The 16,099-nt window shown below is 41.2% G+C and overlaps 2 protein-coding genes across 3 annotated transcripts in view; both read right to left on the reverse strand.

The window, feature by feature from the left end:
- Window positions 1-5,456, reverse strand: part of LOC311130098 (cohesin subunit SA-2) — a 64,787-nt gene extending 59,331 nt beyond the window's left edge. Inside the window, 5 exon segments of the mRNA XM_084162769.1 lie at window positions 1,786-1,859; window positions 2,031-2,127; window positions 2,385-2,549; window positions 3,116-3,203; window positions 5,323-5,456. Coding sequence (XP_084018895.1) covers window positions 1,786-1,859; window positions 2,031-2,127; window positions 2,385-2,549; window positions 3,116-3,203; window positions 5,323-5,366 — 468 coding nt within the window. The 5' untranslated portion in view covers window positions 5,367-5,456.
- Window positions 5,457-10,825: 5,369 nt separating this feature from the next.
- LOC311129431 (P2Y purinoceptor 8-like) lies at window positions 10,826-14,884 on the reverse strand. 2 transcript variants are annotated; one of them, XM_084161715.1, is made up of 3 exons: window positions 14,863-14,884; window positions 12,706-13,024; window positions 10,826-12,565 (listed from the first exon to the last, which is right to left on the reverse strand). In XM_084161715.1, exons 2-3 carry the CDS (start codon window positions 12,996-12,998, stop codon window positions 11,806-11,808), a joined length of 1,053 nt encoding a protein of 350 aa, XP_084017841.1. In that variant the 5' UTR covers window positions 12,999-13,024; window positions 14,863-14,884; the 3' UTR covers window positions 10,826-11,805. The 2 variants fall into 2 exon arrangements, with proteins under 2 accessions (XP_084017841.1, XP_084017840.1); XM_084161714.1 differs by lacking the exon at window positions 14,863-14,884 and having other exon boundaries at window positions 11,749-12,565; window positions 12,706-13,097.
- Between the last annotated feature and the right edge of the window lie 1,215 nt (window positions 14,885-16,099).

Here is a 16,099-nt window from a genome sequence, read left to right on the forward strand (position 1 = left end):
TCTGAGAAAATAATTGCATTTTATAAACATTTCATGCAATTCTATGTCACCAAAATTAACGGCTTAGAATAGACAGAGAGATAGGGCTTATGTGTTCATCTTATGCCAAATCAGTGTGTCTTGTTTGCAACGAAACAGTCCCTGTTTGCAAATAATTAAATCTGAGCATGGTACTTTCAAAAGTTAGGCCTACCTTTCCACCCCAGACAGAGTAGGCCTACCGACGCAGAAAAAAATGTATGCTTTAACTGCTAGCTACTCTTCTTCCGTGGCTTAACCCAACGAGAGAAGGTCACAAGTGTTTCCCTAAAAGCTGTCTGGGTTTAAACATATTCTATTGTACATAAAGTGAATAGCTTCATCAATTGATAATGACAGAATTAGATTACTTCCCAATCAAAGTCAGCCTCGGAGTGTCAAAGAAATGAAACAATGATATCCCCATATGCATCGGAGTCACGTCTTTAACGTGTATTTTACAGCTTGTTTCTAGCATAAAGCATCACGGACCAAAGCACTGTTATAGATCCCTTTATATAATCGGATCAGTTTTATTTTCTTCAAAAGCTAACAAGGGGTAGGCTTGTTCTTTTTGCCATTTTCTTTAATTAAAAGTAGGCCTATGGCATACCCTCTCGTACCCCCTCAATTAGAATCTTGGTTTTAACTTAACAGCCCTTCACTGACATATAGGCTATTTAAAGAGTGCATGGTGGGTGGAGGAATTGACTAATACATCTATGGATATAGCAGCCTATAGCCTAATTTCAACTGTCAAACAGGTAGGCCTAGCTCTTATTTCTTAAATAGGAATAAATAGGCTCCAACACAAAGTCCTCTTGTTGATAGTAAAGTCAAATTAAAATAAAAGACGGTTTAAATGAATTATTCCTACTCTAATTTTTCTACTTTAGCACCATGAGCTGTCCCTTTCTGATTGATTGTGCAGCGGCTGCTGCTTCAAGTTCCAAAAAATTAGGAAGAAACCTTTGACTCCTCCTGAACTGCCACCGTAGCCCTACACAGCACAGCCAATGGTTAAGCAGCACACAAAAAGGTTTTTGACCAGCAAGAGCAGAGCAGAGCAGGCCGGGGCTCAGGGTTGGAATATAGTGTGTAATGCAGCCTAGTTTTATTTACACCCTCCCAGCAGCTCTCTTAGAAATACAACTTTGCTCTGTGCTTCTCCGAGCATGCACTTTGTAGCCTATAGACTATGGAAAAATTTATTCAGACCATACTAAATAATCTATAGGCGCAATTAATATTGTGCGCCCAGTAGAGAATCAGAGATGAGGAGCGGCATCAGGCACACACTGATATGTAGCCTAATAAGCAACTAATTCTAAATCACTGAGAAACATGACCCTCCCCTGGACTAATTCTTTTTTCTTTTTTATACTAAACCCTTCCCTTGACTACAATTGAAAAAGCATGACTCTCCCCCATTTTCCTCCAGGCAACCATTCTGTAAATTTCAAATCAGTCCCTTATACAATGTTATATATATATATATATATATATATAAATCTATACAGTAATGAGATCTTTATGTAGGATTCGGACATTCCATTCCAGCTAAACGATGGATATATAAACAGATTAACAATTATTATATAGCGTTATAAATATTCTGAGAACAGTAATATTTTACACACAGGTACCCATAAACATTTCAGATGTTTTTTGTTGTTGAAAAATTGGTGAGTATTGCGTTTTGCAACGAAACTCTTCAAATATAGATGGTAGACAGAGAGGAGGCCACAATGACTGACAGACTCACACCTCATCCAATTCCTCCACCATCTTGCTCATGACATCATCCTGTCTGCTTTGGAACATCTCAGCTGTCACCAAACCTGGAGAAGGTGACAAGTACTACAGTATGTAACAACCTGTATTCAAATACCTCATACTACATTACATGACTTATTCCCTTATAGTTAACTTCTTCTAATCATGTATGCATTTGGTGGGTGTGGGGGAGGGTTGGGTGTTTTTTGTGTGTGCGCACGCAGGTGCCTGCTTGCCTTTGCAACCAGAGCACTGGATGAAGAAGCTGATGAGGTCCAGGAGGGCAGAGTCTCTGTCTGTGATGTACGCCTCAATCCAATCATCAACTACAGCCTGCAGGGAAGACAGACAGAGACAGATAGACAAACTCTCCCACTTTACATGTAGAAACAAAGGTGTCAGATACAAGATCAAGTCCAAAAGATCATACAGCATTGTTGGAGGGATTATTATGACTAAAAATAGATGCTTCCCACTGGGCACAGACGTAAATTCAACGTCTATTCCACATTAGTTCAACGTAATTTCATTGAAATTACATGGAAACAACGTTGATTCAACCAGTCTGTGCCCAGTGGGTTTACTCGTACCTGCATGGCACTCCTGCCCATGGTGACCACCTCGAACAGTGTGACGGCCTCAATGTCCCCGTGTTTGAGGTGTCCGTTCTGTGCCCGACCCAGACTGCCATTGGTCACCTTGGTGTGTCTGCGCTTGGCATTCTCAGAGCCCTCCCGTGCCCTCCTCTTCCCTCTCTGAAGGGTTAAATACAGGGAGACCGACACACCCACAAACAGGAACATAGACTGTTACTGTACAGACCGTTGATGTTTCTGGAACATTCTTGGCTGAGTACCCAAAGTTTATATACAAAGTCTACATAGTCTTTACTAAACTATTTTTGATATCCTTAACTGATTATCATTAAAATAGGTTTTAATGACACCTGAGTATGTTTACTGAATTAGAAAGTGTCCACCACTGTGTTCCCCAATCAAATCACAGAACCATCCTGGTTGTAGGCTGTAAAGTGGGCCTGTGTAATATTTCTCTGTGCCATTGTAGATCCTATCACAGGCGGCCGGTGGCAGCTTAATTGGGGAGGACAGGCTCATAATAATGTCTGGACCTGAGTTTTTGATACCATTCCATTTACTCCATTCCAGCTATTATTATGAGCCTGTCCTCCCCTCACCAGTCTCCTGTGGATCCTATTATATGTAAATGACCAGCAGTGAAATTCTACAATGTGTAAATGACCAGCAGTGAAATTCTACATGACCAGAAGTGAGATTGGAATATGTAAATGCCCAGCACCCACCAAACTCTTCTGTCTGTTCTCATTCCGGGCTCCGCCCACTGTGTGATTGACAGCTTCAGAGGAGTTTGCGTCCACAGCCAAGTTCTCACTGGGAAATCACAGATGATACTGATGGACAACTACCACACAGGACATTATTCATAAGATGATTAACCTAGGCCTGTATTTAATCAATTGCATCTAGTGGATTTTCTGCATAGTGAGGACCGGCGTTATGGGCGGGCCTTAAGGCGTCCGCATGCTTCCCATCCAAAACAGTTCGGAACAGTTCGTGCATTTATTATAACGACATTTTGTGACGTTTCTGTTCGTTTTGGTCTTCAGCAAGGGTTTTTCCGGCTGTTCGTGCGCACAAAATGGTTTCTCGAGGCAAGCCGAAGTCGGTAACTGAAGTCTACGTCCCTTCGTCGGTGATTGGTACCAAAGTAGGGATTCTTCAATGAAGTGTTTGTTGTCATTCAACAAGAGATGACTCATTTTCATGCAAATTTTTTACTTGAGAAATACTGCACCAAACATCTTAGTTAGATGTAAAATTGCATGACTAAGATCTCCTCTGCAAAAACATCAAAATGAATGACAGATATCTGGAGTTATCTTAGATTAATTCTGACTATGGCGTCTCAAGATGACAAACGGTACTATTGCCAAATTTTTCAAGTGAAGGTCTTTTAAGGGAGTATGCGAGCACAATCGTTCGGTTCGCCTAGCCAGCCGAACCGAAGCATGCTGATGCCTTTAGGCTGGAGTTACACAAAGTAACTTTCACACAATTTTAGTTGCAAGTGACATCATCGCTCAAGCAACTTTGCTGTTCCTTGAAGCAACTCAAACGAGATTAAAATTGCATGCAACAGCAAATCAAATTAAAGCTGCTTGTTTGAAAATTCTAAACTCACCCTATGCCATCTGCTGCATTACATTGTGGTTTCACAAATTATTTGTTTATCCAACTGTTTGCTTATTGTAACAGCATAGATATAGAAGAAATGCAGCCTGTACAATTTAGCTAGCTAGCCAATAGGACATTGCAAACACCAACACAACTAGCTACTGTAGCAATGAGCTAGCAACAAGCTAGCAACAAACTAGCTAAGCTAGCTAGCACAGTTCATGGTGGACCATTTCAGTTGAAACTGGTCAGGGAGAGGTTTGGGTTCACCATGTACAATAATTCGTATACATCTCCTGTTGTGCTAGTCTCTATTCTCTCAACCCTGATCACAGGTTGTGCTTCACAGCACTGACAGCTGTGTTGACATGACAACTGGGTCAGAATTCCGAACCTTCGAATGGATCATGTGACAAAAGTGTTTGTTTTGATTGGCTTTGCTTGCAACTAGTTGCACAAAGTTGAACATTTCAACTGGATACAACCAAGTTGCAGATGACTTGTTTATTAGTTGCAGGGGGGTGTTTCATGAAGCAATCAAGAAGCAAACTCAGTTGCAAGCAACTAAAATTGCGTGTAAGTTGCGTCTTGTAACGGCAGCCTTAGGGGGCCTGGCCCGCCCTACCGTACTTCCTTGCCCGTCTAAATAAAATATGTAAATATTGAGAATTTATTTGACAGAGACGCGCGGCCGACAGAAAGACGCATCAATCTCAGATAAAGCAGCCGAGCGAGTGAAACAGTACCCCTCTGTCCCATATATCTGATGCTGTCTGGTCAAAAAGAGTATGGCATGTCCCATCATCGCATGATCGTTCAGAAAATTCTTCAAGTGCATGCAATCTAACAATTTCGATATCAGGTGTCAACTCTAGTGGGGCACCAGTAATTCTTTACTTTGGTAGTTTAGGGGTTGCTTACAATCTATGGTGTACATACGGGGGCTTCAGCACTATCAAGCTCCTCTCTGGAACCGCCCATCGTCAACTCCCTGACTATTCCATCTATTGCTGTTGTGCAACTGAGTGCACATCTGGAAAGCTACTAGGCATATATGTAACTGACTGAATCCCGGCATAAGAGATTACATTACTGCTACGACAATAGCATTAGCCTGAGTGCAAGTTTGCTTCTGCTTTAGACAATTTGTTGTCTTATTTGCTAAGGCAAAGAATTTGCATTGTTGATAACAGAAACAGTCAGGCACTCTGGCTACTATCTTTCCATAATCAGCTTGATTAAGAGGTTTCAGAGAGTGGAAGGTTACCACTTTTTCATAAATTGTGTTATAATGTCAAAGAATCATGTTTTTTACTTCTGTACTGAGGACCTGGAGGTGACTGTAGGTTCTGCTATCATCTCTCTTCACATCATCTGCCCACAGGAGCTGGGGGAGGTGGTGTGTGTTTCAGTGTGGAGCTATGAGTATAGATGTGTCCAGTGGTTTCAGAGTTGCTGTTGAAAAGGGAGACATGCAGAAAAAAACATACTGCATCACAATAAATCCTCAGATGTGCCAGATCTGTACAACTACACCATAGGCTTGCAGTGCATACCATATATTATAATTGTTTTACCGGCAAGAGCATGTCAATGCTGTCAGGCAATTGCTCTTAAGGGGGCAATGACTTATTTAGGGATGCAAATAATAGCATATTATTAACCAGCTTTAATAGCAGTAGTTGAATAGAGAGTGAGGCCTGAGTCTACAAAAAAAAAAAAAAAAAAGGATACTTATTTTATTTATTTCATTAACAAAGTTGTGCAACACCCAATTACCCTGTGTGAAAAAATTGCCCCCTTACACTCAATAACTGATTGTGCCACCTTTAGCTGCAATGACTGCAACCAAATGCATCCTGTAGTTGTTGATCAGTCTCTTACATCACTGTGGAGGAATTTTGGCCCACTCTTGCATGCAGAACTGCTTTAACTCAGCAACATTTGTGGGGTTTCAAGCATGAACCGCTCGTTTCAAGTCCAGCCACAACATCTCAATTGGGATTATGTCTGGACTTTGACTAGGCCATTCCAAAACATTCAAATGTGTTGCTTTTTAGCCCTTTTCATGTAGACTTGATTGTGTGTTTTGGATCAATGTCTTGCTGCATGACCCAACTGCACTTCAGCTCACAGACGGATGGCCTGACATTCTGCTGTAGAATTATTTGATACAGAGCAGAATTCATGATTCCTTCTATTAAGGCAAGTCATCCAGGACCTGAGGCAGCAAAGCATCACACTACCACCACCATGCTTGACTGTTGGTATGCGGTTCTTACTGTGGAATGCAGTGTTTGGTTTTCGCCAGGCATAATGGGACCCATGTCATCCAAAAAGTTATACTTTTGAATCATCTATCCAGAGAACATTCTTGATGATCATCCAGGTGCTTCCAGGTGCTTTTTGGCAAACTTGAGTCAACTTTCTGGACGAAATAACTTTGTTTATGAAATAAATGAAATAAGTATGTCATTGTTGTGTTATTTGTTCACTAAGGTTCCCTTTATCTAATATTGTGTTTTGGTTGAAGATCTGATAACATTCAGTATCAGAAATATGCAAAAGTAGAGAAAATTAGAAAGGGGGCAAATACTTTTCACAGCACTCTATACCTGTCCCTGGGCTGCTACTAGAACTAGTTTAGGTGGGTGAAACATTCAGAACATTGCAGATAGACATGGTAAAGCATAGAAAAGCACAGAAAAACGTGAGATAATGTAAAATGGAGAGTGAAGTCACAAATCTGTGTTTTTCTACCAGATACAGCTGACTCCTGAAAAATGGCTTGGGGCTGTCTTGAATGTGTGCACTAAACAAGACCTTGCAGATATCGGGAGCAAGAACAATGAGTGTGTTTGTTATTTGACTGGGACTTGTGAACTAGACATGAACTTAAAATGAGTTTGCACTTTACCTATTTAAAATCAGTTTCAACTGTATCTGCAACATTCTGATCATAGTGCTCTACTGAACAATCGCTTAGTGTGTATTCTGGTTTTCTGCACCTTGCTGGCTGTCACATCTTTAAATAGGCTAATTAGTACCCATGCTGTCATCTCCCAGGAGTCACAGCTGTGTGTGTGTACATGTGTGAAAAGACAACACCTGTTGTCGGTGCTACACAGTAGAGTATCGACCTATGCCTCAACAATGCATGTACGTTCTCTCTGGAGTGGTGTTTTTGGGAAACGCATGTTACATCTTCCGCCGTTGTATAAAAGATGCATCGTTAAAACACTCGTAAACCTAATATAAATTCCATCGCTATTTGGAAACCGGGCCTTAGAACAGAACAACTATCATATCATCTGAAATTGTAATCATTACATAATGCTCATTATACTAGGCCTATAGTGCATTTAGTCATGCAACATTAATATAAATACATCTACTTCCAGGCAATTATTTAAGCAATAAGGCACAAGAGGCAGTGCAGTATCATGAATACAGTCACAGGTAAATGGCGTTGTTCGGCCCGACGCGATAGCGGAGCATGAATACAAATTCATCTGACAATTACTATTGTATTACCGCCAGACGATATAGACTTCCTGATAAAAAACAACAACAACATGCCCACTTCAACTCGTCATTGGCTATCTATCTGGCAGTGATCATAAAGCACGCAGTTTGAATGGATGCTTCGAGAATCACTCAGAATTTCGTGTAAAATACTTGTGCTAAAGGTTTATCACTACTTACCACAGCCACAAAGTCAAAATCGCTTTTTGGTTAGGATTAGGCATGAAGTTAGCAGGGCAGTTAGGTTAAAGCAGATTGTAAAAAGATACATTGTAGAAATAGGCGGGGTTTATGACCTTGTGGCATGAAGTTAGCAGTGCAGTTAGGTTAAAGCAGATTGTAAAAAGATACATTGTAGAAATAGGCGGGGTTTATGACCTTGCGGCTGTGGTAACTAGTGAAGACCGTGGTAAAGGGGCTGTGACCAACGATTATCCATTTTATTGACCAGATACTCCATTGGCCACTCCAACAATGAAAATAAACGTCTTCAAAAATGGAAGGCAGCCGGGAAGAAGCAAGATCAGGTGGGACCATTCTAGCCAATGAGAGGGCAGATACGCATGTACAACGGTTTCCACTAGTTACCACAGCCGCAAGGTCATAAACCCCGCCTATTTCCAATGGTTGGCTATTATCGTACAAATTCATGAAAATAAATGCCTTTTTGGTCTTAATTTAACGTTAAAGTTAGGCATAGTGTTAGCAGTGCGGTTAAGGTTAGGTTTAAATCACAATTGAAGAAGATACATTTTAGAAATAGGCTGGGTTTATGACTTTGTGGCTGTGGTAACTAGTGACGACCAGGCACAACTCCGCTATAAAGTGTTTTTTCTCAAAGTTGACGGGATTTCACGTGTCCTACTTATATCAGTACATTCGTAACAACTTCATCATTAAAAAACGTAAATTCGATCAAATAAGCCACACATAGCAAATAAGCCATTACGCATTTTGTTAACCAAATTCGACACTCTCATTGACCTCGATACAAAAACTCCTCGCTTGGTGAGCGAAAAAAATACAGAACGCCACTTGCTGGAGAAGACAGATTTTGTGCCCAGTTATCCCTCTTGCTTCGCCTCTTCCCCTCTGCTGTGACTGCTTCCTCCAGTCTCTCAGTTCCCATCCCCCACGTTTCGCTAGTTCATTCCGATACGAATCTCATGGGCTGGCTACTTCTACAGTAAATGTATTTTGACGGTGGCATAACATTTTAATAGTGTAGTAGGCCTACCTAACGTTTCTCATCTCGTTTCTATCTCGATGTTTTGACAATAACGTGCTCAAACAACAACATCGATCTCACATAGGGCTGAACAGCTGACTGAAATACTGACTATTGCAGGAAAACATGAGTATAACACGTTCCGTAATGAAAGTCTGAAAACCTGTCCAGATAAAATGTAATTTTCTTACCAGAAGTGTGAGAATTTCAAATAGCAGCTGTCAATGAGCAGTGCCAGGACCCTGATGTGACAGCGCCATCCAGTGGAATTATATTAACAGAACAAAAGCAGGAGGAGCGACGTAGACCGGTCAGATACCCTAAAAAAACAGAAAAGTCAAAATGTTGTAGTAGAGATGGGGTGTGCAGGAGCTGTTATTACCAAGGCATTAGGGCTAGTTGCTCTGGGTCGTCACTGAACGGAAGAAAATACAAAAAAAGTATGTTTCTATTCCTTTGTAATTTCATTGATATATAGTGTCAGGTGGAAATGTGTCTTGTATAATGACAGGTGGTAATGAGTTGGTTGTCTGAAGCTTAATTATAAATTACAAAACATATTTGTCATTTTCATATGGGTGTCAAAGGCAACCATATAATACCATTTTAAAAACTGCTCTTGTACTGTTAAAGCTACAGACCAATTTTATATTTAACATAGTATAGGGCTTAATTTGATTTCTAACACGTCCTATGGAAACCCTCTTCATAATTTATTTCCATGTTTCTTTGGTAGTGACTTTTAATTCATTTTATTTTTTTCTATTTGTAAAATAGACAACTGTAGCAGACGTAATGGAAGGAAATCAGCTGAAGTCAAGTGCTCAAGGTGTAGACTTTATTTACAGGTATTTCATGGTGATCCAACAGTGAAGGTGCCATGTAATAGAAAATATCAAGCAAATCAACCTGGCACATAAATGCATATAAATCAGACATGGTTATTCATATTGTAACAAATCTTGATAAATATTCAGAACACTGTCAAGACTCAACATATGCTAAAACATTCATATCAACCACATGGTGGCGCTATCTTGATCTGTTTGACTCAGAGTTATGGAATTTGGCACACATTCTCATGGATGGGAGTCTAGTTAACCTGTAGATCATGGGTATTCAACTCTTACCCTATGAGGTCCGGAGCCTGCTGGTTTTCTGTTCTTCCTGATAATTAATTGCACCCACCTGGTGTCCCAGGTATAAATCAGTCCCTGATTAGAGGGGAACAATAAAAAAATGCAGTGGAACTGGCTTCGAGCTCCAGAGTTGAGTTTGAGGGCTGTAGAGTATTGTTGTGTTTCACCTCATGATGGTGCTGTTGGAAGAAGGAAAACTGCTCTAGAATCTTTTAAAGAAAAGGGAGGTTTGAGATGGGCCTATAATTTTTCTAATAATCTGGATCAATCATCTGGATCAATCGTTTCGCACTAGGTTTGCAAATTACTGCTGGAACTCTCGGCCGGCAAACGCTATCCGTGTGTCCATGCCAAGAAACCAAAACGAAGAAACCAAAACAAATCTGAATCACAGGACCTCAAACCGATACATATGCACTTTCCATATCCATCATTACATTGGTAAATGCATCTAAATAAGACTTAATCTTAACATTTTATCACAGTTCCTAAATTGAACACTTTTCAAAATTGTCTTTCAACTCACAGTACTGACCCCAATTGTAGCGCACATGCCATATAGGCCTCTTTCTATGCATGCTCAGATGTTTACATTTTACTCATTTAGCAGACACTTTTATCCAGAGTGATTTACAGTTAGTGCATTCATTTTACGGTAGCTAGGTTAGACATTTTTACATTTATATTTTAATCATTTAGCAGACACTCATATCCAGAGCGACTTACACTGCATTTATCTTAAGATAGCTAGATGGGACAACCACATATCACAGTCATAGTAAAAAATAAATTCCTAAATAAGAAGGTTATGAGCTAAGTCAGTGCTAGACAAGTGCAATTATTATAATTTTTTAAATATATTTTTTTATGGAGCGCTCCAAACAAAAGACATTAGGGAAAATTACATCAAACTCTCAGAGAATGAGAACGGTAAATTCATATTTATTTCATGAATGAATAGAATTTAGCAATTTAAACAAACTCTAACGTTCTAGATGACGGAGATTAACATAAAATTCATTACTGGTGATATAATTAGCAGGGAATGGATAAACATTTAACAAAGGTACCCACTGGGCAGAGAAGTCAATTCAATGTCTATTCCACGTTGGTTCAATGTAATTTCGTTGAAATTACCCCAGTGGGTAGACTTAATAATTTACACAATGAAACAATGAATGCGCCCGAATTGGCAGGAGGCAGAGATCACATTCGTGGTAAAAGGAGCCTAGCTCTCACTCAGCCACACTATCTAATTCCTATCTTTAGGCAAGTTGCAACAGTCCTTCACAAAATAAATAACCCTATTTTACTAACTTTGTGAAGAACCATCTGCCCTGGTTTGTTAGTGGGTCTATATACAGCACACAAAAACATTCCTGTGAAATTATTTGAACAGGGGATATTACAAAATGTCATATTGGTTGTCATCTGCCATCTCTCAATGTTTTTGTTATTTGTTTTTGACTTTTTACCCCAATTGGTAGTTACAGACTTGTCCCATCGCTGCAACTCCCGTTGCGGACTCGGGGGAGGCGAAGGTCGAGAGCCATGCGTCCTCCGAAGCACGACCCTGCCAAGCCGCACTGCTTCTTGACACACTGCTCGCTTAACCCTGAAGCCAGCCGCACCAATGTGTCAGAGGAAACACCGTACAACTGGCAACACGAGTCAGCGTGCATGCGCCCGGGCCGCCACAAGGAGTCGCTAGAGAGTGATGGGACAAGGACATGCCGGCCAAACCCGGACGACGCTGGGCCAATTGTGCGCCGCCTCGTGGGTCTCCCAATCATGGCCGGCTGCGACACAACCTGGGATCAAACCCGGGTCTGTAGTGACGCCTCTAACACTGCGATGCAGTGTCTTAGAATGCTGCACCACTCGGGAGGCCCTCTCTATCTGTTTTTTAACAGTGTTGTTTAACAGACACTCTGCCGTTCTCTCCACCCTGTCCCTCAGACACATACTGGGCAGAGTACAGGCTCTCTCTGTGCAGGTCTGTCTTCCCCGTGTCCAGACTGCTCAGTGTTCTCAGCCTTAGCATCTGCCTCAACTTCTTACGGAACTCCCTAGAGGCAAAATAGTAGATGAAGGGGTCCAGGCAGCTGTTGAAGCAACTGAGGGAGAGAGTCAGCTTGTAGGCCATGTAGAAGGACTCCCCATAGAAGAGCCTCCGGATGGTGTGAGCCAGAAGGAGGATGTTGTTGGGAGTGAAGCAGAGCGTGAAGACCGTTAGGACGGTGACGGCGAGACCTATAGCCTTCTCCTTCTGTTTGGTCTTGGAGTCTCGGGCCAGTTTACGGATGATGCTGACGTAGCAGAAAACAGTGATGCAGAACGGGATAAGGAAGAGGATGACAAACAGGGCAAGGAGGAAGGCAGCCCAGGCCACCATGGATGGAAGCATGTCCCTCTTCAGAACGTCGAAGCAGGTGGTAATCCTGAGTTCTGGAACGTGGAATGTCAGGTCAGTTATAGAGAGTGGGTACAGGACCAATAGGACGACTGTCCACATGGCAAAGCAGACAATCACAGCGAATGACTTCCTTTCCCTGGTCTCACAGAAGAGCATGGGCCGGCAGATGCCCAGGTAGCGGTCTCCACTGATGGCGGTCATAGTTAGAATTGAGCAGTACATGTTGGCAAAGAACACCAGGGTCAAGAGCCTGTGGAAGATAATTAATCATTATTAATCTGTGATGAAAGAAAGTTGTTGGCTCTTTTCCAGGGCTTGTAAAAGGCACATCTACCTCAATGGTACTGATCAGGATAAATAAATGATAGTCAAAAGAATAAACAAGAATACCTGCACATGCCCGGGCCCAGGCTCCAGTTATATCCCTGCATCTGATACATGATCTGGAAGGGCAGGACGAGGCCCAAGGTCAGGTCAGTCACGGTCAGGTTGATCATGAAGATGATGGAGGGAGTTTTGGGAGAGGTATGGAAGAGGAGGAGCCACATGGAGAGGCTGTTTCCTATCAGGTTGATGATGGTGACCACAATGTAGACAATGGAGATGGCTGTGCTAGCTGTCACGTTCTGGAACAGGGACAAGGTGGTGTTGTCCAGTTTGGTGCTATTGGAACTCCATGCCATGGTAACAATGACTTCACACAGACAACCTATGATCAGACAGACATTTAGATTCATGTAAAAAGGTAGCATGGTCCTGTCTGTAGTGTCACGTGGGATCTGAACGTGGGATCTGAACCTGTTTCAAAACAAGATTTGGCAGACTATTGTGCCAATGAATTAAAACATGTTAAACTCTCAGTGGTTGTTTTGGACAAGCTACCGGGTCTGGCGAGTTTGGTAGCTACTTTTGGTTATACAACATTATTTTATAATGCTAGCGAGCCAGGCTAGATATGATACCACAGATGAAAGGAGAGTGATACTGTACTAGCTAAATACATCAAGCTAACGTGTAATGTGATATAGCATGTCACAACTCAAATCTTACTGCTCCATCCACATTACCTTGGATGCGTCCTCCACATGCGCCGTTGATCTAGCTCATCGTTTACAATAGGAAAAGTGAATGGGAAAATAAGTTTGAAGTTTCCTCACCTGTCTGTGTCTTATTTTAATTTGTTCTACTCCATAACTTGAAAGCCCTGATTGCTAAGGTCGTTTTAAGATGTCAGGTTTGAAAATCAATTTAGCCATTTTGGCACAGTGACTCACTAACCAAACCAGATGCAACTGGTTTCAAGTGGCCAAGAGACGTCATGTGATCTCCTACTGCTATCTCGTGGACAAACTGGGATTCAGACAGGGGTTATATTTACTGTACATCAATGGATAGGTAGAGACTTCAGCTTCCTCCTCATATGTATATCATTCCTGTAAGACGAAAACATATTGCACAAGCCCTGTGCTTTTAAAATGTCTGTGTTCCTATGGGAATATGTGCATGTTTATGTGCCACCATTAGGTAAAAGATCAGAATCTTTGTTTTATCTTTTTGGAACAGTAATTGGTGACATATTCTATTTTAAACCTAGACTTTGAAATGTCTTATTCCCCAACATGGGGACAAAAAACTAAAACTGTACATTTCAAGGGTTTTTGGCCTGCTGTATGTTTTTTTTTAACTGAAAGCCAATATTAGGCTATCCCCTCGTATTACATGGGGCAGTTATAAACAGATATGCTGGGGTAATAATTATAATTCTCTAGTAATACTAGTCCTGTGCAAATATGAACTATATAATGTGTTATAGATGTTGGTATAAAAAATATTGTCTATCAAATCTATATTTATTTGCACTGAGTGTGATATTTGCCAATTGTTGTGGTGACAATTTATATGCTTTTTGACTCTGGAGTGAACTTCCTCTTGTAACATTCTACAACACTACCATACACAATGAGGAATAAAAAACACTTTCACCCACACATAGTGAGGGGATAAATTAAAAAAAATTAAAAAAAATAAAAATAAAAAAAAATAACCGCAAACCAAATGTGACTGTTTCGGGGGCTTCTTGTGTCACAATAGACGTGCCAAAACTTCTCATGGGTTTCCTCTGCTGGCGCTTTCTATATACTATAGAACAAATTTCCAGTGCCATACGAAATGTGAAATTCCAAAAGTGTACGAAATTCCAACAGTGCATCTTGGCTCTTGCACAATGAATCTCCCTCCACGTGCAAGTGAAGTGGCACTCTAACCTTATACAAACTACATAGCCAAAGCACAAGCTTTGGCAAAAGTAAAAAGCACAGGTACCCATCTGAACGAGTGCCTTGATTCTATACTTACAATGTAGAATAGAATATATCTGAATATTATCGCTATTGTCTGAGACAATGTTATCCCATATTGCAACAAATAACAATTATACATGTTAGGCTGAATCTTTATCAATCTGGAAATTCCGATTTTGAACATTAACAGTCCAAATTGAAATATCTCTGTATGAAATGTAAAGCAAAGAGACAGAGCAGTACTTACCTCTGACAATACACAGACTCGAGTCAGAGAGGGATGGTTGGGGGATGGATGCATTGGTACTGTAGCGGGTCAGGAAACTGGTTGTGAGTGCACGTTCCTGTAAAAAAGGGAAGTGCGTCATGCTTCATATCCAACTCCTTTGCCATCATAGGCAGGCAACACTAATAAACAGATTGCACATATTATTAGTAGTAATGTTTGTGTTTGGTATTTGCTTTTCTTTCATTAGATAAGTTGATTGTGGACACATTCTCATTTACAATAACGACCTGTAAAAAAGATTGCTGGTGACAAACATTACAACTCTAAAACATTTGGGCATATTTCTTATTATATATGTAAATGCTGTAAAAGACTGCCCCAAATTGTAGTTACAGTGCATTCAGAAAGTATTCAGACCCTTTGACTTTTTCCACATTTTGTTACGTTACAGCCTTATTCTAAAATTGATTAAATTGTTTTTTTCCTCTCATCAATCTACACACAATATCCCATAATGACAAAGCTAAAATATGTTTTTAGAAATATCACTTTTACATACGTATTCAGACCCTTTACTCAGTACTTTGTTGAAGCACCTTTGGCAGCTATTACAGTCTTCTTGGGTATGACGCTACAAGCTTGGCACACCTGTATATGGGGAGTCTCTCCCATTCTTCTCTGCAGATCCTCTCAAGCTCTGTCAGGTTGGATGGTGAGCGTCGCTGCACAGCTATTTTCAGGTCTCTCCTTCCAACAGGACATTTAGAGACTTGTCCCGAAGTCACTCATGCGTTGTCTTGGCTGTGTGCTTAGGGTCATCGTCCTGTTGGAAGGTGAACCTTCGCCCCAGTCTGAGCTCCTGAGCGCTCTGGAGCAGGTTTTCCTCAAAGATCTCTCTCTACTTTGCTCCGTTAATCTTTCCCTTGATCCTGATTAGTCTCCCAGTCCCTGTCGCTGAAAAGGTTCCCCACAGCGTGATGCTGCCATCACCATGCTTCACCGTAGGGATGGTGGCAGGTTTCCTCCAGACGTTAAGCTTGGCATTCAGGCCAAAGAGTTCAATCTTGGTTTCATCAGACCAGATAATCTTGTTTCTCATGGTCTGAGAGTCTTTAGGTGCCTTTAGGCAAACTCCAAGCTGGCTGTCATGTGCATTTTACTGAGGAGTGGCTTCCGTCTGGCCACTCTACCATAAAGGCATGATTGGTGGAGTGCTCCAGAGATGGTTGTCCTTCTGGAAGGTTCTCCCATCTCC

The sequence above is a fragment of the Coregonus lavaretus genome (genome assembly GCF_964263955.1).
Source record: "Coregonus lavaretus genome assembly, chromosome: 5".
Taxonomy (NCBI): Eukaryota; Metazoa; Chordata; class Actinopteri; order Salmoniformes; family Salmonidae; genus Coregonus; species Coregonus lavaretus.

Bases quoted from the DNA above. Each gene is read 5' to 3' on its own strand.
- LOC311129431 (XM_084161714.1), bottom strand. From the start codon at position 13,067: ATGCTACCTTTTTACATGAATCTAAATGTCTGTCTGATCATAGGTTGT. The intron at 12,566-12,705 runs GTATTCTTGTTT...TATCTTCCACAG, and splicing joins CTGGGCCCGGGCATGTGCAG to GCTCTTGACCCTGGTGTTCT.